This window comes from Hyla sarda, chromosome 7 (assembly GCF_029499605.1).
Source record: "Hyla sarda isolate aHylSar1 chromosome 7, aHylSar1.hap1, whole genome shotgun sequence".
Lineage (NCBI taxonomy): Eukaryota > Metazoa > Chordata > Amphibia > Anura > Hylidae > Hyla > Hyla sarda.
The window spans coordinates 24,870,637-24,897,873 of record NC_079195.1 but is presented as its reverse complement, the minus strand read 5'-3'; the positions used below and the strand labels follow the sequence as shown (position 1 = coordinate 24,897,873).

Sequence of the window (27,237 nt, the reverse complement as noted above, 5' to 3'; positions counted from 1 at the left end):
ACCAACCCCAACGATCGTTTCACCACTGAATGGCTTCCTTAGGGGAAGCCACCCCCTGAGGAAGCCATTCAGTGGGGAAACGATCGTAATATCCTGGGGACAGGCTGTAAGCCCCCTTCAAATTGGGAGGATTTAACAGTGCTATAACCCCACAAAGTATCATGAATATTCATTACCTTACAAGTGCTAGCTGCACCGACATGTCCAGCACAAAACATGTTGTCCGTCAGTCTTCAGGGATAGTATCTGGAACATTTACTACAGTGGGACTATCCAAGCACTGAAGGGTAGAGGCCGGTTCAAAGACTGTAGTGTAAAAAAGAATAAATGTACATGACATACATTGATATTGTATGGTTAGATTGGCTGGAAAAAAAGAGAAGAGCGTCACGCCCCCCCCCCCCCCTCCCATTGACTTGCATTGAGGGTGTGTGGCCATGACCTCATGAGAAGAGCGAGACCGTGACCTCACAAGCCTCCACCCCGCATCGCCAGTCATCTGGCACGGAGCGAAGTTCACTCACTCCATGAACCAGATGTCTTGGGTGCCGATATGGCTGGGGTCCCCAGCAGCGGGACCCCCACAATCAGACATCTTATCCTATATCCTTTGGATAGGGTATAAGATGTCTAGGGGCGGAATTTCCAAAAATATTCTGCTTCAAATTCTGCTACTCATGGGGCTACTGAACTGTACTGCTAAGGTCCATATTTGAGGTTGTATATCTGTCACTATCTTTCAGAATATATCTTGACATCTCTATATACAGTGGGGCGCCCCTTTATTTCAAATAAATGCTAAGTTTTAAAATTTCTAGAGCTTTTTCTCATGTAATAAAATGCATATGGGCTGCAGACCGGGCCAAAATATTAAAGTGTTATCCCAAGATTTAAAGGAGATAATGCATAGATGGGATCAAGCCACTGGGACCACAGCTGAATGGGGCAGCAGAGCACATGATAACCCATCTCTCCAGGCAATCTCTTTGGGATGGGAGACAGGCTTGCTTAAAGGAGGTGATGGGTTAACATGGGGCTGGACAGATCAATACAGTTAGTAGTAGGAAACAGGTTTACTCCCAAGATGCGGCGCGTTTCACAGCATAGACCACCTTCTTCATCAGGCAATGCCTGATGAAGCAGCTGGTCTATGCTGCGAAACGCGTTGCATCTTGGGGATAAACCTGTTTCCTACTACTAACTATATTGATCTGTACAGCCCCGTGTTTACCCACCACCTCCTTGAAGCAAGCCTGTCTCCTACCTGTTGAATTGTCGTGTAAAGAGGCTGCAGGATGATCACTTTGCCTTCTTCCATGGTTGTGTATGGGGTGCACAACATATTGGGGTAAGTGTATCTCTCACCCCGCTGTTTCCATTCCCTTTATTGCTTGGACTTACTACACTATGGAGTGCTCTCTCTGTTCATTTTAGATCTCTATGGGATATTAGCTTAGAGATATTCAAAAGTCCCATAAAGAATGAATGGAGAGATGGATGATCATGTGTTCTCTATTTATCAAGGAACTTAGCAAAGAACTTCCATACTCATGACTAGTGGGCGTCCCAGTGGTCAGACCCCTCAGATCAGATACTTATCACTAATCTCATATATAGATGATGACCTTGAATATTAGGATACAGACCCTAGATCAAAGCAAGGACTGCCCCCTCCAAAAACTGCTCAATCCCTATGCCCTCCTATATACTTCTCCCTCTGCCCTCCTATATACTGCTCCCAATATATATATTGCTCCTTACACATGAACACTTGTCTCCCAACCCCATGATTTCCTCTATAACTTCCTTCTTTATGGCTCCTAGCAGATACAATGTAAGTGTATCTGTACCGGTTTATAGACTTTGTGCAGCCGGGACAGCAACAGGGCCACATTCAGATCACTGCAGTCCGACACAATTTGCATAAAATGGGGGGTGCTTTGTGGCAATTTTGTGCAAATCGAGGCAAAAAACAATAATGTGTCTTGCTGTTCAGGGGGTTCCCTTTGGGGATGGAGGGCCTGGCTATTATCCATATTTCCCCCCGAACGCTGGCCTTACCCACACCCTTTGAGTGAAGTCCCTTCCATTAGCTGTATCCCCCTATAGTCAGCCGGAATCACAGGTCATGTTCAGTAGATAATAGTATGTTTCCAAACCCTTATCATTTCTTACCATTATTGGTCAATGTGATTCCCCATCCGGAGACCTGACAGAATGAATTGGGGCCTACGCAGCCCGTGGGCAGAGACGCTTTGTTGACAAAATTATTAAAAGTTGGGGTTGAGGCTAATTTGATCAACATGATGTCGTTGTCCAGGGTTCTTGGATTAAAGGCTTGGTGCCGTATGACCTTGATGGAATTGTTGTACTGTTCTGTATTTTCAGTCCTCTTTATGTCATGTTCTCCCAGAACAACCTGAACACTTCTGCAAATAAAGGGGAATGTCACGATTCGGCTTACAGGTTGTGGATCCACTGTGTCAGCGAGGGATTGGCGTGGACCGTGCTGGTGGACCGGTTCTAAGAGGCTACTGGTGTTCACCAGAGCCCGCCGCAAAGCGGGATGGTCTTGCTGCGGCAGTAGCAACCAGGTCATATCCACTAGCAACGGCTCAACCTCGCTGACTGCTGAGAAGGCGTGGGACAGAAGGACTAGGCAGAGGCAAGGTCAGACGTAGCAGAAGGTCGGGGCAGGTGGCAAGGTTCGTAGTCAATATGGATAGCAGGAGATCAGGTAACACAGGCTTGGACAACACTAAACGCTTTCACTGGCACAAGGCAACAAGATCCGGCAATGGAGTGCAGGGGAAGTGATGTGATATAGCCAGGGAACAGGTGGAAGCTAATTAAGCTAATTGGGCCAGGCACCAATCATTGGTGCACTGGCCCTTTAAGTCTCAGAGAGCTGGCGCGCGCGCGCCCTAGAGAGCGGAGCCGCGCACGCCAGCGGGTCTGACCGGGGCGCTGCACGGAGAGAGACGCCGTGAGCGCTCCGGGGAGGAGCAGGGACCCGGAGCGCTCGGCGTAACAGTACCCCCCCTTAGGTCTCCCCCTTTTTTTGTCCGACAACTGCTTTACCTGGGACGAGGACACCGGGAGTGAATGGAGGGTTTCCGCAAAGGCAGGCAGTACAGCAGGAGTGGGAATGGGGAGGGAGGGCAGAGGGTGAAGCTTGGCACAGGGCAGTGTGTCACCAGGATGGGGGCCATGAGGAGGCACTGAGGCTTGCCTGACGGGACTGGGAGGGGGGGAGAGGCATTTCTTATGGCAAGCAGAGTCCCAGTTCTTGATCTCCCCGGTGGTCCAGTCAAGGGTGGGAGAATGAAGCCGGAGCCATGGCAGACCGAGGAGGACCTCAGAGGTGCAGTTGGGAAGGACAAAAAATTCAATCAATTCGTGATGGGGTCCAATGCACATTAAGAGGGGTTTTGTGCGGTAACGCACGGTGCAATCCAATCTAACTCCGTTGACCGCGGAAATGTAGAGCGGCTTGACGAGACGGGTCACCGGGATGCAGAATTCATTCACAAAAGAATCCAGAATAAAATTTCCAGAGGCACCAGAGTCCAAGCAGGCCACGGCTGAGAGGGAGGAGTTAGCAGAAGGAGAAATCCGCACGGGCACCGTGAGACGTGGAGAAGCAGACTTTGAACCAAGAGACGCCACACCCACGTGAGCTGGGTGCGTGCGTGCGTTTCCCAGACGTGGAGGACGAATAGGGCAATTCACCAAGAAATGCTCGGTACTGGCACAGTACAGACAAAGATTTTCTTCCCTACGGCGATTCCTCTCTTCCTGGGTCAGGCGAGACCGATCCACTTGCATGGCCTCCTCGGTGGGAGGCCCAGGCATAGGTTGCAAAGGATACTGCGGGAGAGGTGCCCAGAGGTCTAAGTCTCTTTCCTGGCGGAGCTCCTGGTGTCTCTCAGAAAAACGCATGTCAATGCGGGTGGCCAAATGGATAAGTTCTTGCAGGTTGGCAGGAATCTCTTGTGCGGCCAGCACATCCTTGATGTTACTGGATAGGCCTTTTTTAAAGGTCGCGCAGAGAGCCTCGTTATTCCAAGATAATTCGGAAGCGAGAGGACGAAATTGGATGGCGTACTCGCCTACTGAAGAATTACCCTTGACCAGGTTCAGCAGGGCAGTCTCGGCAGAAGAAGCTCGGGCTGGTTCCTCGAAGACACTACGGACTTCAGCGAAGAAGGACTGGACTGTGGCTGTGGCAGGATCATTGCGGTCCCAGAGCGGTGTGGCCCAAGACAAGGCCTTTCCTGAAAGAAGGCTCACTACGAACGCCACCTTAGACCGTTCTGTAGGAAACAAGTCCGACAGCATCTCCATATGCAGGGAACATTGAGACAAAAATCCACGGCAGAGTCTAGAGTCCCCATCAAATTTGTCCGGCAGGGACAAGCGGAGGCTAGGAGCGGCCACTCGCTGCGGAGGAGGTGCAGGAGCTGGCCGAGGAGATGGTTGCTGCTGTAGCAGAGGCAGAAGTTGCTGTAACGTGGCGGTCAACTGCGACAGCTGCTGTCCTTGTTGGGCAATCTGCTGCGATTGCTGAGCGACCACCGTGGTAAGGTCAGCGAGACTTGGCAGCGGCACCTCAGCGGGATCCATGGCCGGATCTACTGTCACGATTCGGCTTACAGGTTGTGGATCCACTGTGTCAGCGAGGGATTGGCGTGGACCGTGCTGGTGGACCGGTTCTAAGAGGCTACTGGTGTTCACCAGAGCCCGCCGCAAAGCGGGATGGTCTTGCTGCGGCAGTAGCAACCAGGTCGTATCCACTAGCAACGGCTCAACCTCGCTGACTGCTGAGAAGGCGTGGGACAGAAGGACTAGGCAGAGGCAAGGTCAGACGTAGCAGAAGGTCGGGGCAGGTGGCAAGGTTCGTAGTCAATATGGATAGCAGGAGATCAGGTAACACAGGCTTGGACAACACTAAACGCTTTCACTGGCACAAGGCAACAAGATCCGGCAATGGAGTGCAGGGGAAGTGATGTGATATAGCCAGGGAACAGGTGGAAGCTAATTAAGCTAATTGGGCCAGGCACCAATCATTGGTGCACTGGCCCTTTAAGTCTCAGAGAGCTGGTGCGCGCGCGCCCTAGAGAGCGGAGCCGCGCGCGCCAGCACATGACAGCCGGGGACCGGGACGGGTAAGTGACTTGGGATGCGATTCGCGAGCGGGCGCGTCCCGCTATGCGAATCGCATCCCCGCCGGCAATGTCAGTGCAGCGCTCCCGGTCAGCGGGTCTGACCGGGGCGCTGCAGGGAGAGAGACGCCGTGAGCGCTCCGGGGAGGAGCAGGGACCCGGAGCGCTCGGCGTAACAGGGAAAATGCAGTTTGCGATACTATACAAAATGTACAATTTGCATATAATAAGTTGACTAGAGGGTCCCGTAGCAATATGTGATGACTCCCCCAGCTCTACCGTTAGCAGTCAGAAGTCTTCTGTATTCGCTCTTCCATTTTCCCACCATCCAGTTTGTACATGTACATGTATAGGCTTCTGCACCCCAACCTGATCTCAACAACCTGGGGTATAAGGATGAACCAAGGGTACACTCCACACATCCAAATGCTTAGATACTGCATGAACATTTTTAGGTATGTGATACACCCCAGTCAATGCTAGAGGACAACAGGATTAACCAAAATGTTCCCAGACCACAGACCGATTCATTACTGATCCCCCTTTTACAACAGGTGTGACTGGCATTGGCTATTGATCAATGCTACAACATAATCAGTCATTTTGGAGACTATAGATATATTAAAGGGGTACTCCACTGGCCAGCGTTCAAAAGTAAATATTCCAAATGCTGTTTTCTCGCTGTGGGGGTCACCGCCACCCCCCCGTCCATAGACATAAATTGAGGGGGTATGGCCGTGATGTCACGAGGGGCAAGGCCGACCCCTGCAGCGCGAAAACAACGTTCGGAACACATACTTCCGAAGACTGGCCAGTGGAGTACCCCTTTAAGGGCGTTTTTATTGATGGCCTATTTTCAGAATAGAACAAAACAGGGTAAGGTGCAGCTCAATTCACGTACCTACAACCGAGTTGTCTGCCTAAATCCACCACCCGTGGAATAAGGAAAAATTCTAATATACAAAAAAGGCAGTCCTCTAAGTGGTAGGGATAATCATTATTGTTTTATTTGTAAATAGGAGATAAAATATGGTATAAAATTAAAAGATGTTGTATCATACTCAACGAGAGACCGCAGGGCCCTTTTGGTTTGTTCTCTCTTAAATTAATATGAAAACAATACATAAAATCATACAAAAAATAAAATATGTAAAACAGTATATATGTATATATATATATATATATATATATATATATATATATACATACATATATAATAAATATATATATAAATCGGTTGTAACGTTATATAACACAGGAGAGGTTGGCAGTAATGTAATCTACGGTATAAAGGAAATTTTATTATTAGCGGCCGTAGCAAAGTTTTTGCGGCAATGAGAGAAATATATGGCGGCCGCTCCAAGTAGGTAAATGTTCCGTTTAATACTTCAGAATGAAAAAGGTGGTGTACAACACCGCTCACCGCTCGAGTGACTATGGTTAAAGGGGTACTCCGGTGGAAAACATTTTTTTTTTAAATCAACTGGTGCCAGAAAGTTAAACAGATTTGTAAATTACTTCTATTAAAAAAAAAAAAAATCTTTACTCTTCCAGTCCTTTTTAGTAGCTGTATGCCACAGAGGAAATTCTTTTCTTTTTGAAATATTGTTTTGTCTTGTCCACAGTGCTCTCTGCTGACACCTCTGTCCGTGTCAGGAACTGTACAGAGCAGCATAGGTTTGCAACAGGGATTTTTTCCTGCTCTGGACAGTTCCTGATACGGACATCAGGTGTCAGCAGAGAGCACTGTGGACAAGACAAAAAATAAATTAAAAAAGAAAAGAATTTCCTCTGTAGCATACAGCTGCTAAAAAGTACTGGAAGGGTTAAGATTTTTTTAATAGAAGTAATTTACAAATCTAAAATACATAGGTGTAGGAGCTCTACATAAAGCAGAAAGGCCCTAAGCCGAGGATACTGTGCTGCACATACCCAATGTGCCAAATATACCGTATATACTCGAGTATAAGCCGAGTTTTTCAGCACGATTTTTCGTGCTGAAAACACCCCCTCGGCTTATACTCGAGTGAACTCTACGCCCTCAGTGGTCTTCAACCTGCGGACCTCCAGATGTTTCAAAACTACAACTCCCAGCAAGCCCGAGCAGCCGTCGGCTGTCCGGGCTTGCTGGGAGTTGTAGTTTTGAAACCTCTGGAGGTCCGCAGGTTGAAGACCACTGCGGCCTTTGACATCATCCAGCCCTCCTCTCACCCCCTTTAGTTCTGTACTCACCTCCGCTCGGCGGGATGTTAGGGTGCGCTGGTCCGGTGCTGAGGTCGTCCGGTGGGATAGTGGTTCTGGGCTGCCATCTTCACCGGGGGGCCTCTTCTCCGCGCTTCGGGCTCAGCCCCGGAATAGTCACGTTGCCTTGACGACGACGCAGAGGGACGTTCATTACCAATGTCCCTCTGTGTCGTCGTCAAGGCAACGCCTCTATTCCGGGCCCGAAGCGCGGAGAAGAGGCCTCCCCGGTGAAGATGGCAGCCTGGAACCATTATCCCACCGGACAGTCCTGCAGCACCGGACCAGCGCACCCTAACGTCCCGCCGAGCGGAGGTGAGTACAGAACTAAAGTGGGTGAGAGGGGAGGGGGGGGGGGGCTGGATGATTTCGAAGGCCACAGTGGTCTTCAACTTGCGGACCTCCAGAGGTTTCAAAACTACAACTCCCAGCAAGCCCGGACAGCCGATGGCTGCCCGGGCTTGCTGGGAGTTGTAGTTTTGAAACCTCTGGAGGTCCGCAGGTTGAAGACCACTGTATCAGACATTGACAAGCGGTGATGATGAAAGGTGTGAGGGTTGATGACATGTGGTGATGATGACAGGGGGATGATGAAGGGGGGTGTGGGATGATGAAGGGGGGTGTGGGATGATGACATGGGGATGATGAAGGGGGGGTGTGGGATGATGACAGGGGAATGATGACAGGGGGATGATGAAGGGGGGTGTGGGATGATGACAGGGGAATGATGACAAGGGGATGATAAAGGGGGTGGGGTGGGATGATGACAGGGGAATGATGACAGGGGGATGATGAAGGGGGGTGTGGGATGATGACAGGGGAATGATGACAGGGGGGTGATGAAGGGGGGGTGTGGGATGATGACAAGGGGATGATGAAGGGGGGGTGTGGGATGATGACAGGGGGATGATGAAGGGGGGTGTGGGATGATGACAAGGGGATGATGAAGGGGGTGTGTGGGATGATGACAAGGGGATGATGAAGGGGGGGTGTGGGATGATGACAGGGGGATGATGAAGGGGGGTGTGGGATGATGACAAGGGGATGATGAAGGGGGGTGGGGATAATGACAGGGGGATGATGAAGGGGGGTGGGGATAATGACAAGGGGATGATGAAGGGAGGGGGGTGGGATAATGACAAGGGGATGATGAAGGGGTGTGTGGGATGATGACAAGGGGATAATGACAGGTGGTGATGATGAGGGTGTTAATGACGGGGGTCTGGATGATGACAAGGGGATGATGTATTTCCCACCCTAGGCTTATACTCGAGTCAATCCAGTATGAGGCTTCTGTATACTTCGTGGCTGCATTGAGGCGCGGAGCGTGACGTCACACGGGGGGGGGGGAGGCGTGACGTCACACGCCGCCAGCCCCTTGGTCGCCGGTAATCAGACCCGGAGTGAACATGTTCCGGGGACTGATTTTAACTGGGATGCTGCGTGCAAGATCAGGGGGGTCCCCAGCAGCGGGACCCCCGCAATCAGGCATCTTGTCCCCTATCCTTTGGATAGGGGATAAGATGTCTAAGCGCCGTAGTACCCCTTTAAGGCACTGCAAGCCCAAGGATGTCTTGAGAGTGATTCTTATAGAGGATAGAAATGCAATGCGTATTTAGAGCTGTATAGCCTGGACTTTAGACTGCGATTTTGCTGGCAATTCTCTAAATGGCGTCCTTGTGGTTTATAGGATCCGTATATATATATATATATATATATATATATATATATAAAACTGAGTAGAGCGTCCCACAGCACTCCAATTAAGGTGAAAAAAGCAAATGCAGTGTATTCCCTCATATGTGGCAAGCAACGTTTCAACTGTCTGCACAGTCTGTAAGACTGTGCAGACAGTCGAAACGTTGCTTGCCACATATGAGGACATAAACTGCATTTGCTTTTTTCACCTGAATTAGAGTGCTGTGGGACGCTCTACTTGGTATTGACTACTACTGCTGCCAGTGACTACTACTGCTGCCAGTGACCTGTGCTGCCATTGGGCCCGTTTGCACCCGCATCCCTTTGACGCTGCTGGTAGTGCTGTTCCACTTTGCTACTATATATATATATATATATATATATATATATATAAAACTGGATACACCGAAAGGAATATTAAACTATTTCAATGCCTGACGCGTTTCAGGGCGTAGCAGCCCTATCTTCAGCAGCAATTATATAAGGTTGTGATCTCAAGACATCCTCGTTCAAACCCGTTAATCATTCTTCACTGGAGCGGTGTTGTACACCACCTTTCTGAAGTATTAAATGGAACATATACCTACTTGGAGCGGACGCTATACATTTCTCTCATTGCCGCAAAAACTTTACTACTGCCGTTTATAAGAACATTTTCTTTTTTACCGCAGATTACAATACTGCCAATGTCTCCTGTGTTATATAACATTACAACCGATATACTAGAAAATTTAATATATATATATATATATATATATATATATATATATTACACTTTCTAGCATATTTACTGGGTACTCCGTATACTGTTTTAAATATTTTATTTTTTGTATCATTTTATGCCTTATCTTCATATTAGGCCATCAATGAAAACCCCTTTAGTTATCCAGTCACCCAATATACATACAGTGGTTCCTCCATCTACAATAATGAATTGGTTCTGGGACGACCAGGGCTCAAGTCCTGCAGGAACGCATGGGAACGGAGTTCCTGCACTTTTTCCACAGCAGTTCCCCATTAGCGAGAGTCCTGTCGGACCAGTCCTTGAGTGGAAATCTTGGGTGAGTTCCCATACTTTTTTTTCCTGGGACTTGACCCCTGGTGACAACCATTGTACGCTGAAATCAGAACTCTATGGATACCTTGTATTTGGTTCTGAAGCCCCCAAAATGTCTTCCAAAAATAGGAAAAAGTGAGGATTAAAGAAAAATAGGTAGAAGTCCCTACATAGAAAAGTAATAAAGATCTGCTGGAAGCTGTAATCACTGTCTATGTAGAGGACAGGAGCTTCTTCAAGGGTTTTACCAGTGAATGCCCATTCTGATTGGTCGGATCTTCCGGCCATTGACACGTTTCACAGATCTGGACTGTCTGTAACATTTTATGTTGAGTCTGGTTTCAAGTTACAATGGTCCCGAAAAATCTGAAAATATTGAAACCTGAGGCCATTATAAGTTGAGGGATCACTGTACACAAATTGAGTCATTGGACTTCATAATTTCTCTTCCACTGACTTATAATAGTCTGATAGTGTATCAGTCCGACCTCTGAACACTCTGTAAGGCTGCATTCACTTTACGATTGTAGCCTACGGCTGCCGGATCCGACTGGGGGAGGGTAAAATCGGGCGCTCCCATACCCCAGCCTGACCGGCACTGAAATCCATTCACTTTAACGTTACAATTGCAGCCTATGGCTGCTGGAACTGGCTGGGGGAGGGGAAAACCGGGCGCTCCCGTACCCGAGCCACAACGACGCCAAAACGTATTCACTTTAACAAGCTGACTGGAGTCAAACAGTGACTCTGGTTAGCTCATTTCTGCCCCGGTCCGGTCCGGTCACAAAACCGAATATGGGGCAAAAATGAACCGACCAGAGTCACTGTTTGACTCCGGTCGGCTCGTTAACGTGAATGGGTTTCTGCGCCGATGCGGCTGGGTTACGGGAGCGCCCAGTTTACCCCTCCCCCAGCCAGTTCCAGCAGCCGTAGGCTGCAATCGTAAATTGAGAAAGTCCCAATATCCACATAGCAGCCCACCTGCACCAAACTGTAGTCAAGAGACACATAGCTAAAAATAATATATGTATCTGCGCAAGAAACTTTATACAAATAAACAGAAAAATACTTTAATCTGGACAGACTGGAAGGTTTTACTTACCCTTTAAAACACTGAGCAGAAGTCAGAACCCACTGATCTGCAATGAGCGCCCCTCCACAGAAGTGAGTCCCCGCTGTACGCAGGGACACCTGGTAAGTAATGGAATTCTTGGTGCAATCAAAACCGTTCATAATCCTGTCATCTGCTTCACCCCCATGAGGCTTAGAGAGAACTGGGGAAATTGGTATATACAGGTAAGGGATATTTGTGGTAGATATATATCTGTCTCATATCTATCTATCTATCTATCTATCTCATATCTATCTCTCTATTTATCTATAGCATATATATCTATCTCCTATCTATCTATCTATCTCATATCTATATATCTAGCTCATATCTATCTATCTAGCTCATATCTATCTATCTATCTCCTATCTATCTATCTATCTATCTATCTCATTTCTATCTATCTAGCTCATATCTATCTATCTATCTATCTATCTCATACCTATCTATCTATCTCATATCTATCTATCTATCTATCTCATATCTATCTATCTATCTATCTCATATCTATCTATCTATCTATCTATCTATCTCATATCTATCTATCTATTTATCTATAACATATCTATCTATCTCCTATCTATCTATCTCATATCTATCTATCTATCTCATATCTATCTATCTTATATCTATCTATTTCATATCTATCTATCTTTCTATCTATCTATCTATCTCACATCTATCTCATATCTATCCATCTTTCTATCTATCATATATATATATATATATATATATATATATATATATATCATATCTATCTCATATCTATCTATTTCATATCTATCTATCTCATATCTATCTATCTCATGTCTATGTCATATCTATCTATCTATTTCATATCTATCTATCTCATATCTATCTATCTATTTCATTTCTATCTTATCGTTCTCATATCTATCTATCTCATATGTATCTCATATCTCTCACATATCTATCTATCTATCGTTCTATCTATCTCATATCTCTCTCATATCTATCTATTGTTACGCCGAGCGCTCCGGGTTCCCGCTCCTCCCCGGAGCGCTCGCTTCACCTCCTCCGCTGCAGCGCCCCGGTCACGTCCTCTGACCCGGGGCGCTGCGATCCTGCTGCTAGCCGGGATGCGATTCGCGATGCGGGTAGCGCCCGCTCGCGATGCGCACCCCGGCTCTCCTACCTGACTCGCTCCCCGTCTGTTCTGTCCCGGCGCGCGCGGCCCCGCTCCCTAGGGCGCGCGCGCGCCGGGTCTCTGCGATTTAAAGGGCCACTGCGCCGCTGATTGGCGCAGTGGTTCCAATTAGAGTTATCACCTGTGCACTCCCTATATTACCTCACTTCCCTTGCACTCCCTTGCCGGATCTTGTTGCCTTAGTGCCAGTGAAAGCGTTCCTTGTGTGTCCCTTGCCAGTGTTTCCAGACCTTCTGCCGTTGCCCCTGACTACGATCCTCGCTGCCTGCCCCGACCTTCTGCTACGTCCGACCTTGCTTCTGCCTACTCCCTTGTACCGCGCCTATCTTCAGCAGCCAGAGAGGTGAGCCGTTGCTAGTGGATACGACCTGGTCACTACCGCCGCAGCAAGACCATCCCGCTTTGCGGCGGGCTCTGGTGAAAACCAGTAGTGGCTTAGAACCGGTCCACTAGCACGGTCCACGCCAATCCCTCTCTGGCACAGAGGGTCCACTACCTGCCAGCCGGCATCGTGACAGTAGATCCGGCCATGGATCCCGCTGAAGTTCCTCTGCCAGTTGTCGCTGACCTCACCACGGTGGTCGCCCAGCAGTCACAACAGATTGCGCAACAAGGCCAACAGCTGTCTCAACTGACCGTTATGCTACAACAGTTGCTACCACAGCTTCAGCAGTCATCTCCTCCGCCAGCTCTTGCACCTCCTCCGCAGCGAGTGGCCGCTCCTGGGATACGCTTATCCTTGCCGGATAAGTTTGATGGGGACTCTAAGTTTTGCCGTGGCTTCCTTTCCCAATGTTCCCTGCATCTGGAGATGATGTCGGACCTGTTTCCCACTGAAAGGTCTAAGGTGGCGTTCGTAGTCAGTCTTCTGTCCGGAAAAGCCCTGTCATGGGCCACACCGCTCTGGGACCGCAATGACCCCGTCACTGCCTCAGTACACTCCTTCTTCTCGGAAATCCGAAGTGTCTTTGAGGAACCTGCCCGAGCCTCTTCTGCTGAGACTGCCCTGTTGAACCTGGTCCAGGGTAATTCTTCCGTTGGCGAGTATGCCGTACAATTCCGTACACTTGCTTCAGAATTGTCCTGGAATAATGAGGCCCTCTGCGCGACCTTCAAAAAAGGCCTATCCAGCAACATTAAAGATGTTCTGGCCGCACGAGAAATTCCTGCTAATCTACATGAACTTATTCACCTAGCCACTCGCATTGACATGCGTTTTTCTGAAAGGCGTCAGGAACTCCGCCAAGATATGGACTCTGTTCGCACGAGGCGTTTCGTCTCCTCGGCTCCTCTCTCCTCTGGTCCCCTGCAATCTGTTCCTGTGCCTCCCGCCGTGGAGGCTATGCAGGTCGACCGGTCTCGCCTGACACCTCAAGAGAGGACACGACGCCGTATGGAGAACCTCTGCCTGTACTGTGCTAGTACCGAACACTTCCTGAGGGATTGTCCTATCCGTCCTCCCCGCCTGGAAAGACGTACGCTGACTCCGCACAAAGGAGAGACAGTCCTTGATGTCTACTCTGCTTCTCCACGTCTTACTGTGCCTGTGCGGATGTCTGCTTCTGCCTTCTCCTTCTCTACAGTGGCCTTCTTGGACTCTGGTTCTGCAGGAAATTTTATTTTGGCCTCTCTCGTCAACAGGTTCAACATCCCAGTGACCAGTCTCGCCAGACCCCTCTACATCAATTGTGTAAATAATGAAAGATTGGACTGTACCATACGTTTCCGCACGGAGCCCCTTCTTATGAGCATCGGATCTCATCATGAGAGGATTGAACTTTTGGTCCTCCCCAATTGCACCTCGGAGATTCTCCTTGGACTTCCCTGGCTTCAACTTCATTCCCCAACCCTGGATTGGTCCACTGGGGAGATCAAGAGTTGGGGGTCCTCTTGTTCCAAGAACTGTCTAAAACCGGTTCCCAGTAACCCTTGCCGTAACTCTGTGGTTCCTCCAGTAACCGGTCTCCCCAAGGCCTATATGGACTTCGCGGATGTTTTCTGCAAAAAACAAGCTGAGACTCTACCTCCTCACAGGCCTTATGATTGCCCTATCGACCTCCTCCCGGGTACTACTCCACCCCGGGGCAGAATTTATCCTCTCTCTGCCCCAGAGACTCTTGCCATGTCCGAATACGTCCAGGAGAATCTAAAAAGGGGCTTTATCCGTAAATCCTCCTCTCCTGCCGGAGCCGGATTTTTCTTTGTCTCCAAAAAAGATGGCTCCCTACGTCCTTGCATTGACTACCGCGGTCTTAATAAAATCACGGTTAAGAACCGCTACCCCTTACCCCTCATCTCTGAACTCTTTGATCGCCTCCAAGGTGCCCACATCTTCACTAAATTGGACTTAAGAGGCGCCTATAACCTCATCCGCATCAGAGAGGGGGACGAGTGGAAAACGGCATTTAACACCAGAGATGGACACTTTGAGTATCTGGTCATGCCCTTTGGACTGTGCAATGCCCCTGCCGTCTTCCAAGACTTTGTCAATGAAATTTTTCGTGATCTATTATACTCCTGTGTTGTGGTATATCTGGACGATATCCTAATTTTTTCTGCCAATCTGGAGGAACACCGCCGGCATGTCCGTATGGTTCTTCAGAGACTTCGTGACAACCAACTCTATGCCAAAATTGAGAAATGTCTGTTTGAATGCCAATCTCTTCCTTTTCTAGGATATTTGGTCTCTGGCCAGGGACTACAGATGGATCCAGACAAACTCTCTGCCGTCTTAAATTGGCCACGCCCCTCCGGACTCCGTGCTATCCAACGCTTTTTGGGGTTCGCCAATTATTACAGGCAATTTATTCCACATTTTTCTACCATTGTGGCTCCTATCGTGGCTTTAACCAAGAAAAATGCTGATCCCAAGTCCTGGCCTCCTCAAGCAGAAGACTCCTTTAAACAACTCAAGTCTGCCTTTTCTTCGGCTCCCGTGCTCTCCAGACCTGACCCTTCCAAACCCTTCCTATTGGAGGTTGATGCCTCCTCAGTAGGAGCTGGAGCTGTTCTTCTACAAAAAAATCCTTCCGGGCATGCTGTCACTTGTGGTTTTTTCTCTAGGACCTTCTCTCCAGCGGAGAGGAACTACTCCATCGGGGATCGAGAACTTCTAGCCATTAAATTAGCACTTGAGGAATGGAGGCATCTGCTGGAGGGATCAAGATTTCCTGTTATTATCTACACCGACCACAAGAACCTCTCCTACCTCCAGTCGGCCCAACGGCTGAATCCTCGCCAGGCCCGGTGGTCTCTGTTCTTTGCCCGATTTAATTTTGAGATCCACTTTCGTCCTGCCGATAAGAACATTAGAGCCGATGCTCTCTCTCGTTCCTCGGATGCCTCAGAAGTTGATCTCCCTCCGCAACACATCATTCCACCTGACTGCCTGATCTCCACTTCTCCTGCCTCCATCAGACAGACTCCTCCAGGAAAGACCTTTGTTTCTCCACGCCAACGCCTCGGAATCCTCAAATGGGGTCACTCCTCCCATCTCGCAGGTCATGCGGGCATCAAGAAATCTGTGCAACTCATCTCCCGCTTCTATTGGTGGCCAACTCTGGAGACGGATGTTGGGGACTTTGTGCGAGCCTGCACTATCTGTGCCCGGGATAAGACTCCTCGCCAGAAGCCCGCTGGTTTTCTTCATCCTCTGCCTGTCCCCGAACAGCCTTGGTCTCTGATTGGTATGGATTTTATTACTGATTTACCCCCTTCCCGTGGCAACACCGTTATTTGGGTGGTCGTTGATCGATTCTCCAAAATGGCACATTTCATTCCTCTTCCTGGTCTTCCTTCTGCGCCTCAGTTGGCTAAACAATTTTTTGTACACATTTTTCGTCTTCACGGGTTGCCTACGCAGATTGTCTCGGATAGAGGGGTCCAATTCGTGTCTAAATTCTGGAGAGCTCTCTGTAAACAACTCAAGATTAAATTAAATTTTTCCTCTGCATATCATCCCCAGTCCAATGGACAAGTAGAAAGAATTAACCAGATCCTGGGTGATTATTTGCGACATTTTGTTTCCTCCCGCCAGGATGACTGGGCAGATCTCCTTCCATGGGCCGAATTCTCGTATAACTTCAGGGTCTCTGAATCTTCCTCCAAATCCCCATTTTTCGTGGTGTACGGCCGTCACCCTCTTCCCCCCCTCCCTACCCCCTTGCCCTCTGGTCTGCCCGCTGTGGATGAAATTTCTCGTGACCTTTCCATTATATGGAGAGAGACCCAAAATTCTCTCTTACAGGCTTCTTCACGCATGAAGAGGTTCGCGGATAAGAAAAGAAGAGCTCCCCCCGTTTTTTCCCCTGGAGACAAGGTATGGCTCTCCGCTAAATATGTCCGCTTCCGTGTCCCTAGCTACAAGTTGGGACCACGCTATCTTGGTCCTTTCAAAATTCTGTGTCAAATTAATCCTGTCTCTTATAAACTTCTTCTTCCTCCTTCTCTTCGTATCCCTAATGCCTTTCACGTCTCTCTTCTCAAACCACTCATCCTCAACCGTTTTTCTCCCAAATCTGTTCCTCCCACTCCTGTTTCCGGCTCCTCGGACGTCTTCTCGGTCAAGGAGATTTTGGCTGCCAAAAAGGTCAGAGGAAAAAATTTTTTTTTTAGTAGACTGGGAGGGTTGTGGTCCTGAAGAGAGATCCTGGGAACCTGAGGACAACATCCTTGACAAAAGTCTGCTCCTCAGGTTCTCAGGCTCCAAGAAGAGGGGGAGACCCAAGGGGGGGGGTACTGTTACGCCGAGCGCTCCGGGTTCCCGCTCCTCCCCGGAGCGCTCGCTTCACCTCCTCCGCTGCAGCGCCCCGGTCACGTCCTCTGACCCGGGGCGCTGCGATCCTGCTGCTAGCCGGGATGCGATTCGCGATGCGGGTAGCGCCCGCTCGCGATGCGCACCCCGGCTCTCCTACCTGACTCGCTCCCCGTCTGTTCTGTCCCGGCGCGCGCGGCCCCGCTCCCTAGGGCGCGCGCGCGCCGGGTCTCTGCGATTTAAAGGGCCACTGCGCCGCTGATTGGCGCAGTGGTTCCAATTAGAGTTATCACCTGTGCACTCCCTATATTACCTCACTTCCCTTGCACTCCCTTGCCGGATCTTGTTGCCTTAGTGCCAGTGAAAGCGTTCCTTGTGTGTCCCTTGCCAGTGTTTCCAGACCTTCTGCCGTTGCCCCTGACTACGATCCTCGCTGCCTGCCCCGACCTTCTGCTACGTCCGACCTTGCTTCTGCCTACTCCCTTGTACCGCGCCTATCTTCAGCAGCCAGAGAGGTGAGCCGTTGCTAGTGGATACGACCTGGTCACTACCGCCGCAGCAAGACCATCCCGCTTTGCGGCGGGCTCTGGTGAAAACCAGTAGTGGCTTAGAACCGGTCCACTAGCACGGTCCACGCCAATCCCTCTCTGGCACAGAGGGTCCACTACCTGCCAGCCGGCATCGTGACATCTATCTATTTCATATCTATCTATATCATATCATAGTGCTGCTTCCTTACTAATTTTTATCTATCTATCTATCTAACTATCTATCTCATATTTATCTATCTCATATCTATTTCATATCTATCTCATATCCATCTATCTCATATCTATCTATTTCATATCTATCTATCTATCGATCTATATATATCACATATCTATCTATCTCATATCTATCTATGTCATATCTAACTATCTCATATTTATCTATCTCACATCTATCTATCTTATATCTATCTATCTATCTCATATCTATCTATCTCATATCTATCTATCTATCTATTTCATATCTATCTATCTCATATCTATCTATCTCATATCTATCTATCGTTCTCATATCTATCTATCTATCTAACTATCTATCTCTCTCTCTCATATCTATCTATCTATCTATCTAATATCTATCTATCTGTCTGTATCATATCCATCTCATATCTATCTCTCTCATATCTATCTATCTAATATCTATCTATCTATATCATATCCATCTCATATCTATCTATCTCATATCTATCTATCTATCTCATATCTATCTATCTCTCTCATATCTATCTATCTATCTATCTATCTATCTATCTCATATCTATCTATCCCATATCTATCTATCTATCTGATATCTATCTATCTATCTCATATCTATCTATCTCATATCTATCTATCTATCTCTCTCTCATATCTATCTATCTATCTAATATCTATCTATCTATCTATCTATATCATATCCATCTCATATCTATCTATCTCATATCTATCTATCTATCGTGTATATTTTCCTTTTTTTCACTGCAGCTCAGGAATGGACATATTTGGGATCTCATTCCAGTTTCATATTCACCCTATGAGAAGAAGATTTCATTAATATAAACTTACCCCCTGCAACGAGGAAGGCAACGACCAGAAGACGCCTCATGGTGATGATGTAGACGCCTCAGTCCAAACCTTTCTTATTTATAAGAGATCTATGTACCAGATCACCAAGGGCACGCATTGTTTATGGTCATATCCGGCTACATGAATAAATAATAGATGTTTATATACAGATGGTTTCGTTCATCTCCTTCTCACACGATAAACCGTAATTCAGGATGTTTATTTAGAAACACATCTTTTTTTATTTCTAGTTGTCCAGATTGCTCATGCACCTCGGGGTTTTAAACTAACTGTTCCGAACGCTGGAGCCGGAGCCAGGAGCTCGTGACATCATAGCCCCGCCCCCTCATGATGTCACACCCCACCCCCTCAATGCAAGTCTATGGGAGGGGGCGTGACGGCCGTCACGCCCCCTCCCATAGACTTGCATTGAGGGGGGGGGGGGGTAACATCATGAGGGTGTGGGGCTATGACATCACAAGCTATGGGGCTATGACATCACAAAAAAAAAAAAAGAAAAAAGAAAAAAAAAACTCTTTGCAGGGGGGGGGGGGGGGGGGTTGTGTACAGTATACAGCCTTTTCTGTATACTGGAGTGTTCAGTGATGAAAAAGAAGCGATCCTGTTGCGGCGCTCGCCCGTGTGGCAGGAATGAAGTTCAAAAGCCGATGGTAAGTAAAGGCATACTTTATTCAGAATCAATTCGTACTACACGTTACGAAGGGACACGCTCCCCTCTTCCTCAGGTCCAATCCTTAGAGGACTAGTGGGCCGGGCTGTGATTTAAATACGGGAAAAGCCCGCGAAAATCGGACCGCAATTTGCAGGCTTTTCCCGTATTTAAATCACAGCCCGGCCCACTAGTCCTCTAAGGATTGGACCTGAGGAAGAGGGGAGCATGTCCCTTCGTAACGCGTAGTCCGAATTGATTCTGAATAAAGTATGCCTTTACTTACCATCGGCTTTTGAACTCCATTCCTGCCACACGGGCGAGCGCCGCAACAGGATCGCTTCTTTTTCATCACTGAACACTCCTTACAGGCCGTCCAGCTGGACGGGAGGATCCAGGCGGCACACCGTGACTCGTTACCCACATCGGCTGGGCCCCCGAAGCAACATTAGATGTTATGCTCTTAGCATAACATCACCAGGTGAGCACACTCTGTTTGTGTTATTACACCCTCTTGTTGGTTGGATTTACGGCACATAGACGGGCGCATTGTCTCGTTTTGTTTTTCATATTCCACTTTTCTGTATACTGTATACAGAAGATCACTTACTTGATGTCATCGTTAGAGGCGGGGTTACAGAATGGATCGACAGACCAAGAACAAGGCTGGTAAGTGCGCATCTGTTCACATTGTTTTTAGCTTTATTATTATTATTTTTTTATTTTTTATTTAAAAGGCATATAAGGCTGCATTCGTATCACGTTTTGACCCTACAGCTTCCAGATCTGGCTGAGAAATTTCAAAACTGATCACTCCCGTATCCCAGCTGGTCCGGCGCCAAATCTCATTCACTTGAATGAGCCTCATATTCGGTTTTGTGACCGGACTTAAAACCGCAGTATACTACGGTTTTATGTCCGGTCACAAAACCGGATACAGGGCAAAAATTAGTCGACCGAAGTCACTATCTGACTGCAGTCTTACTTAAACCTATAGTTCACCACAAGGCAATCCAAAAAGTTACCCTATTTCCCATGTATAAAAACTGAATCTTTATTAGTTGCAAAAGACACCAAAAAAGTGGATTAAAATTCCAGTGTTAATCACTCCTTCATGGATAAGGATAAATCCACATATCTTATTGCCAAACTGGCCATTTAATCCTATTATGTATGATTCCCGTATGCACCTGCAGTGTGCAATTCAAGTAAGGAGTGGTCACCATATTAAAATCTGAACTCAGCCCCCCTCGACATGTTTCGCTGCTTAACGCAGCTTTGTCAAGAGGATCATGGGCACTGACTCCTTTCGGCTCATTTAAGTGAATTAGATTCGCCGCCGGTCTGGCTGGGATACGGGAGTGTCCTATGTGGAAATTTCCCAGCCATAGGGGCAAAATGTGATGTGAATAAAAACTTGAAAATGTATAAGGTGAACAGTGTATTCCCAAAGAAGGAGCCTCCAACTGTTGTTAAGCTGTTTCTAAACTACTACTCCCATTATTTCCAGACAGCCTTTGGCTGTCTGGAAATAATGGGAGTAGTAGTTTAGAAACAGCGAACCTCAAGCTGTTGCTAAACTGGAGGATTGCTGTTCCTTAACTACAACTCTCATCATTCCCAGACAGCCTTTTGGCTGTCTGGGAATGATGGGGGTTGTAGTGTACCAACAGCTGGAGGCTTCCTGTTTGGGAAAGCACTGGTTTTGAGCGCTCTCCCTCACAACCCATTTTTTTTGTTCTTTTCTTCTCATTACAGATCTGTGTATCCTGTGGATTGCATAGGATTCTGTGGTCTACGTCTATGACCAGCTATTTTTTAAAAATTTTTTATTTACATAAAATGGTTAATGGGGGCTTGTGGGAGAGTGTTTTTTGCAATCATTTTTATAATTTTTTAAAAAACGTGTCATGTTTTTAAAAACATTTTTAATTGATTTTACAGGCTTAGTAATGGAAGCCGTCTCATAGACGGAAAAGACCCAGAGCATCAAAATTGATGTGGTAACAGGCTGGTGTTATTTAGGCTGGGAAGGGCCAGTAACAATGGTCCTCGCCCACCCTGGTAACGTCAGGCTGTTGCTGCTTAGTTGGTATCTAGCTGAAAGTAAAAATAGGGGGAACCACAAATATATATATATTTTTTAAATAAATAAATCGGGCACAGCTCCGACCCAACATTGCCAGGTTCGTACGAGCCAAACTTGGCAATGTTGGAAAGTTCTGCAAGAACCCCCCGAAGTTCAGATCAAATCCAGGTTCTGGGGACTCCTGCTGCACCTCCTGTAACCCTCCCTCCTGTTGCACCTCCTGCCACTGCTGTCACCCTGCCTCTAGCTACACTTCCTGTCACTGCTGTCACCCTCCCTCCTGGTGCACCTCCTTTCAACCCCCTCCTGCTGAACCTCCTGTCACCCTCTTTCCTGCTGCATCTCCTATTATACTCGCTCTTGCTGGACTTCCTGTCACCCCCTCTCGTGCTGCACCTCCTCTCACTGCTTTAACCATGCCTCCTGTTGCGCCTCCTGCCACTGCTGTCACTCTCCCTCTTGTTGTGCCTCCTGCCACTGCTGTCACTCTCCCTCTTGCTGCACTTCCTGTCACTGTTGTCACCACCCTCTTCTGCTGCACCTCTTGTCCCCCTCTCTTCTGCTGCACCTCCTGTCCCCCTCTCTTCTGCTGCACCTCCTGTCACCCTCTCTTCTGCTGCACCTCCTGTCGCCCTCTCTTCTGCTGCACCTCCTGTCGCCCTCTCTTCTGCTGCACCTCCTGTCGCCCTCTCTTCTGCTACACCTCCTGTCACCCTCTCTTCTGCTGCAGCTCCTGTCACCCTCTCTTCTTCTGCACCTCCTCTCACCCTCTCTTCTGCTGCACCTCCTCTCACCCTCTCTTCTGCTGCAACTACTCTCACCCTCTCTTCTGCCGCACCTCCTCTCACCCTCTCTTCGGCTGCACCTCCTGTCCCCCTCTCTTCTCCTGCACCTCCTGTCACCCTCTCTTCTGCTGCACCTCCTGTCACCCTCTCTTCTGCTGCACCTCCTGTCACCCTCTCTTCTGCTGCACCTCCTGTCACCCTCTCTTCTGGTGCACCTCCTGTCACCCTCTCTTCTGCTGCACCTCCTCTCACCCTCTCTTCTGCTGCAACTCCTGTCACCCTCTTTTCTGCTGCACCTCCTGTCACCCTCTCTTCTGGTGCACCTCCTGTCACCCTCTCTTCTGCTGCACCTCCTCTCACCCTCTCTTCTGCTGCACCTCCTGTCACCCTCTCTTCTGCTGCACCTCCTCTCACCCTCTCTTCTCCTGCACCTCCTGTCACCCTCTCTTCTGCTGCACCTCTTGTCACCCATTTTTTTTGGTTGTGAATCCACCCCAATTATGTGTTTATGATGAATTTGAGACAAATCTATCAATGGGCTTTTAAGTTATTGCACAATGTATGTAAACTGTAGCCCTCACTTCATTCAGTCAATTATCATTTATATTTCTATTGTAATCACATGTTGTGGGGTCGTTCACAAACTCCTACTTTGAGGATACATTTGCGAAACTCCACTGGTCAGCTTGGAGTTGTAGTCCACTAAATGTTATGTCACATGGCAGGGTGGTGAAACTAACCTGGTGTTCCCTGTGACACAACAATCTATTGTTAGGGTCATTGAACTCATATGCAAAGTGTGGGAATAAGAAATCTGGACACAAGGATTCAATGAAACAATTTAGTAATACTACTAATTTACTACTAGAATATCTGTCTTCAGGTTGGGTGTGCTATTACAGCTCAGGTCCATTAAAGTGAATATAGCCAAGTTGTAATACCACAAACTTCCTGGAGATAGATGTGGTGCTGTTTTTTGGAAAATAGCTTAGAATTTTACTGCTTTTAAAAGGGTACTCCACTGGGAAACATTTTTTTTTCTAGATAAACTGGTGCCAGAAAGTTAAACAAATTTGTAAATTACTTCTATATAAAAATCTTAATCCTTCCAGTACTTATCAGCTGTTATATGCTCCACCGGAAGTTCTTTTCTAGTTGAATTTAATTCTCTCTGACCACAGTGCTCTCTGCTGACACTTCTGTTCATTTTAGGAACTGTCCAGAGTAGAAGCATATCCCCATAGCAAACCTCTCCTGCTCTGGACAATTCCTGATATGGCCAGAGGTGTCAGCAGAGAGCAATGTGATCAGACAGGAAGGAAATTCAAAAAGAAAATAACTTCCTGTGGAGCATATAATAGTTCATAAGTACTGGAAGGATTAAGATTTTTTTTAAATAAGTAATTTACAAGTCTGTTTAACTTTCTGGCACCAGTTGATTAAAAAAATAATAATAATGTTTTCCAGTGGAGTACCCCTTTAAGCCAGGAGAATGAATCTTGGTCACTGTCCCTTTAACAGTTACCATTATAGCAGCTTTAAAGGGGTACTCCCACCCTAGACATCTTATCCCCTATCTAAAGGATAGGGGATATGATGTCTGATCGGGGATAAGATGTCTGATGTCCCAGCGGCGGGACCCCCCCAATGTTGCATGCGGCACCCACCTGTTTCTTGTCCGGAAGCGCTGGAGAGTCTCGGTCTTGACCATGGGAACGGAAGTCCGTGATGTCAGGACTCTGCCCCCGTGTGACATCACGCCCCGTCCCCTCAATGCAAGTCTTTTCTTTTTTATTGCAATGTTATAGCCCCCATAGGGGGCTATAACATTGCACACACAGATTTCCTACACTGAACAATGCCATGCATTAACATGGCATTGAATAGTGTTATCGCCGCTCGACTGTTCCTGTCTGGATCTCAGGCGCAAAGCAGTTAGTCGGCGGTTGGACACGCAAGAGGCAGGTAGGGATCCTCCTCGTGTCCTGCAAGCTGTTCGGGACGCTCCGATTTCACCTCTGCGGTCCCAAACAGCACGACTGAGCTACCAGGATGGTTTTGGTTTCACTTCAGATACGGTCAACTTTGATCGCCGCGTCTGAAGGGTTAATACCGGGCATCACCGTGATCGGTGATGTCCGGTATTAGCCGTGGGTCCCGGCCGTTGATGGCGCAGGATGAAAATATACGTTATGCATTGTTAAAAGGGTACTCTGGTGAAAAACTTTTTTTTTTCTTTTTAAATCAACTGGTGCCAGAAAGTTAAACAGATTTGTAAATGACTTCTATTAAAAAATCTTAATCCTTCCAGTGCTTTTTAGGGGCTGTATACTAAAGAGAAATTCAAAAAAGAAAGGCATTTCCTCTCATGTCATGACCACAGGGCTCTCTGCTGAACTCTGCTGTCCGTTTTAGGAACTGTCCAGAGCAGCATATGTTTGCTATGGGGATTTTATCCTGCTCTGGACAGTACTTAAAATGGACAGCAGAGGTCAGCAGAGAGCACTATGGTCATGATGACATCAGAGGAAATGCAAAATTCTTTTTTGGATTTCTCTTTAGTATACAGCTCCTAAAAAGTACTGGAATGATTAAGATGTTTTAATAGAAGTGATTTACAAGTCTATTTAACTTTCTGGCACCAGTTGATTTAAAAAAAAAAAAAAAAAAAAATTTTCCACAAGAGTACCCCTTTAACCCCTTGGTGACGGAGCCCATTATGACCCTAAGGACGGGAGCATTTTTTGCAAATCTGACCACTGTCACTTTAAGCATTAATAACTCTGGGATGCTTTTACTTATAAATTTGATTCCGAGATTGTTTTTTCGTGACATATTCTTCTTTATGGTAGTGGTAAATTTTCGTCGATACTTGCATCGTTTCTTGGTAAAAAAAAATTCAAAAATTTGATGAAAAATTTGAAAATTTTGCTTTTTTCTAACTTTATTTTTGCATCATAAAATTGATGAGTTTTTACTTTTGGAAGACATCAGAGGCCTTCAAAGTTCAGCAGCAATTTTCCAATTTTTCACAAAATTTTCAAACTCAGAATTTTTCAGGGACCAGTTCAGTTTTTAATTGGATTTGAATGGCCTTCAAATTAGAAATACCCCATAAATGACCCAATTATCAAAACTGTACCCCTCAAAGTATCCAAAATGACATTCAGTACGTTTGTTAACCCTTTAGGTGTTTCACAGTAATAGCAGCAAAGTGAAGGAGAAAATTCAAAATCGTCATTTTTTACACTCGCATGTTCTTGTAGACCCAGTTTTTTAATTTTTATAAGTGGTAATAGGAGAAAAAGCCCCCCAAAATTTGTAACCCAATTTCTCTCAATTAAGGAAATACCTCATATGTGTATGTCAAGTGTTCGGCGGGCGCAGTAGAGGGCTCAGAAGGGAGGGAGCAACAATGGAATTTTGGAGAGTGAATTTTGCAGAAATGGTTTTTGGGGGGCATGTCACATTTAGAAAGCCCCTATGGTGCCAGAACAGCAGAAAACACCCACATGGCATCCAATTTTGGTAACGATACCCCTCAAGGCACGTAACAAGAGGTCCAGTAAGCCTTAACACCGCACAGGTGTTTGAGAATTTTTCGTTAAAAACAGATGTGTAAATGAAAAAAAAAAATTTCACTAAAGTGCATTTTTTTCCCAAATTTACAATTTTTACAAAAGGTAATGGGAGAAAATGCCCCCCAAAATTTGTAACCCCATCTCTTCTGAGTATATAAATCCCATGTTAGGATGTAAATAGCTGTGCTGGCGCACTACAATGCTCAGAAGAGGAGGAGCACCATTGAGCTTTTGGAAAGCAAATTCATTTGGAATGGTAGTCAGGGGCCATGTGCGTTTACAAAGCCCCCCATGGTGCCAGAACAGTGGACCCCCCCACATGTGACCCCATTTTGGAAACTACACCCCTCACAGAATTTAATAAGGGGTGCAGTGAGTATGTACACCCCACTGGCGTTTGATAGATCTTTGGAACAGTGGGCTGTGCAAATTAAAAATAAAATTTTTCATTTTCACGGACCACTGTTCCAAAAATCTGTCAGACACCTGTGGGGCGTAAATGCTCTCTGCACCCCTTATTACATTTCGTGAGGGGTGTAGTTGATAAAATGGGGTCACTTGTGGGGGGGTCCATTGTTCTGGCACTATGGGGGCTTTGTAAACACACGTGGCCTGCAATTTCGGACAAATTTTCTCTTCAAAATCCCAATGGCGCTCCTTCTCTTCTGAGCATTGTAGTTCGCCCACAGAACACTTTACATCCACATATGGGGCACATATGGGGCATTTTCTTATTAAGAAATGGGGTTACAAATTTTGGGGGTCTTTTTTCCTATTTTCCCTTGTGAAAAGGAAAAATTTAGAGTATCACCAGCATTTTAGTGAAAACTTTTTTTTTTTCATTTTCCCATCCAAATTTAATGAAAATTCGTCAAACACCTGTGGGGTGTTAAGGCTCACTATACCCCTTGTCACGTTTCGTGAGGGGTGTAGTTTCCAAAATGGGGTCACATGTATTTATGTTTTTGCGTTAATGTCAGAACCGCTGTAAAATGAGCCACCCCTGTGCAAATCACCAGCTTAGGCCTCAAATGTACATGGTGCACTCTCACTCCTGAGCCTTGTTGTGCGCCCACAGAGCATTTTACGCCCACATCTGGGGTATTTCCCTGCTCAGGAGAAATTGCGTTACAAATTTTGGGGGTCTTTTTTTTCCCTTTACTGCTTGCAAAAATAAAAAGTATGGGGTAACACCAGCATGTCAGTGTAATTTTTTTTTTTTTTTACTCTAACAGGCTGGTGTAGCCCCCAACTTTTCCTTTTCATAAGAAGTAAAAGGAGAAAAAGCCCCACAAAATTTGTAGTGCAGTTTCTCCCGAGTACGGAA

The 27,237-nt window shown here is 47.0% G+C and overlaps 1 protein-coding gene across 1 annotated transcript; it reads right to left on the bottom strand.

Moving 5' to 3' along the window:
• Positions 1 to 2,164: 2,164 nt before the first annotated feature.
• Positions 2,165 to 20,075, bottom strand: LOC130283100 (trypsin-like). The gene is made up of 3 exons (XM_056532286.1): positions 20,066 to 20,075; positions 11,264 to 11,435; positions 2,165 to 2,429 (listed from the first exon to the last, which is right to left on the bottom strand). Exons 1-3 carry the CDS (start codon positions 20,073 to 20,075, stop codon positions 2,165 to 2,167), a joined length of 447 nt encoding a protein of 148 aa, XP_056388261.1.
• Between the last annotated feature and the right edge of the window lie 7,162 nt (positions 20,076 to 27,237).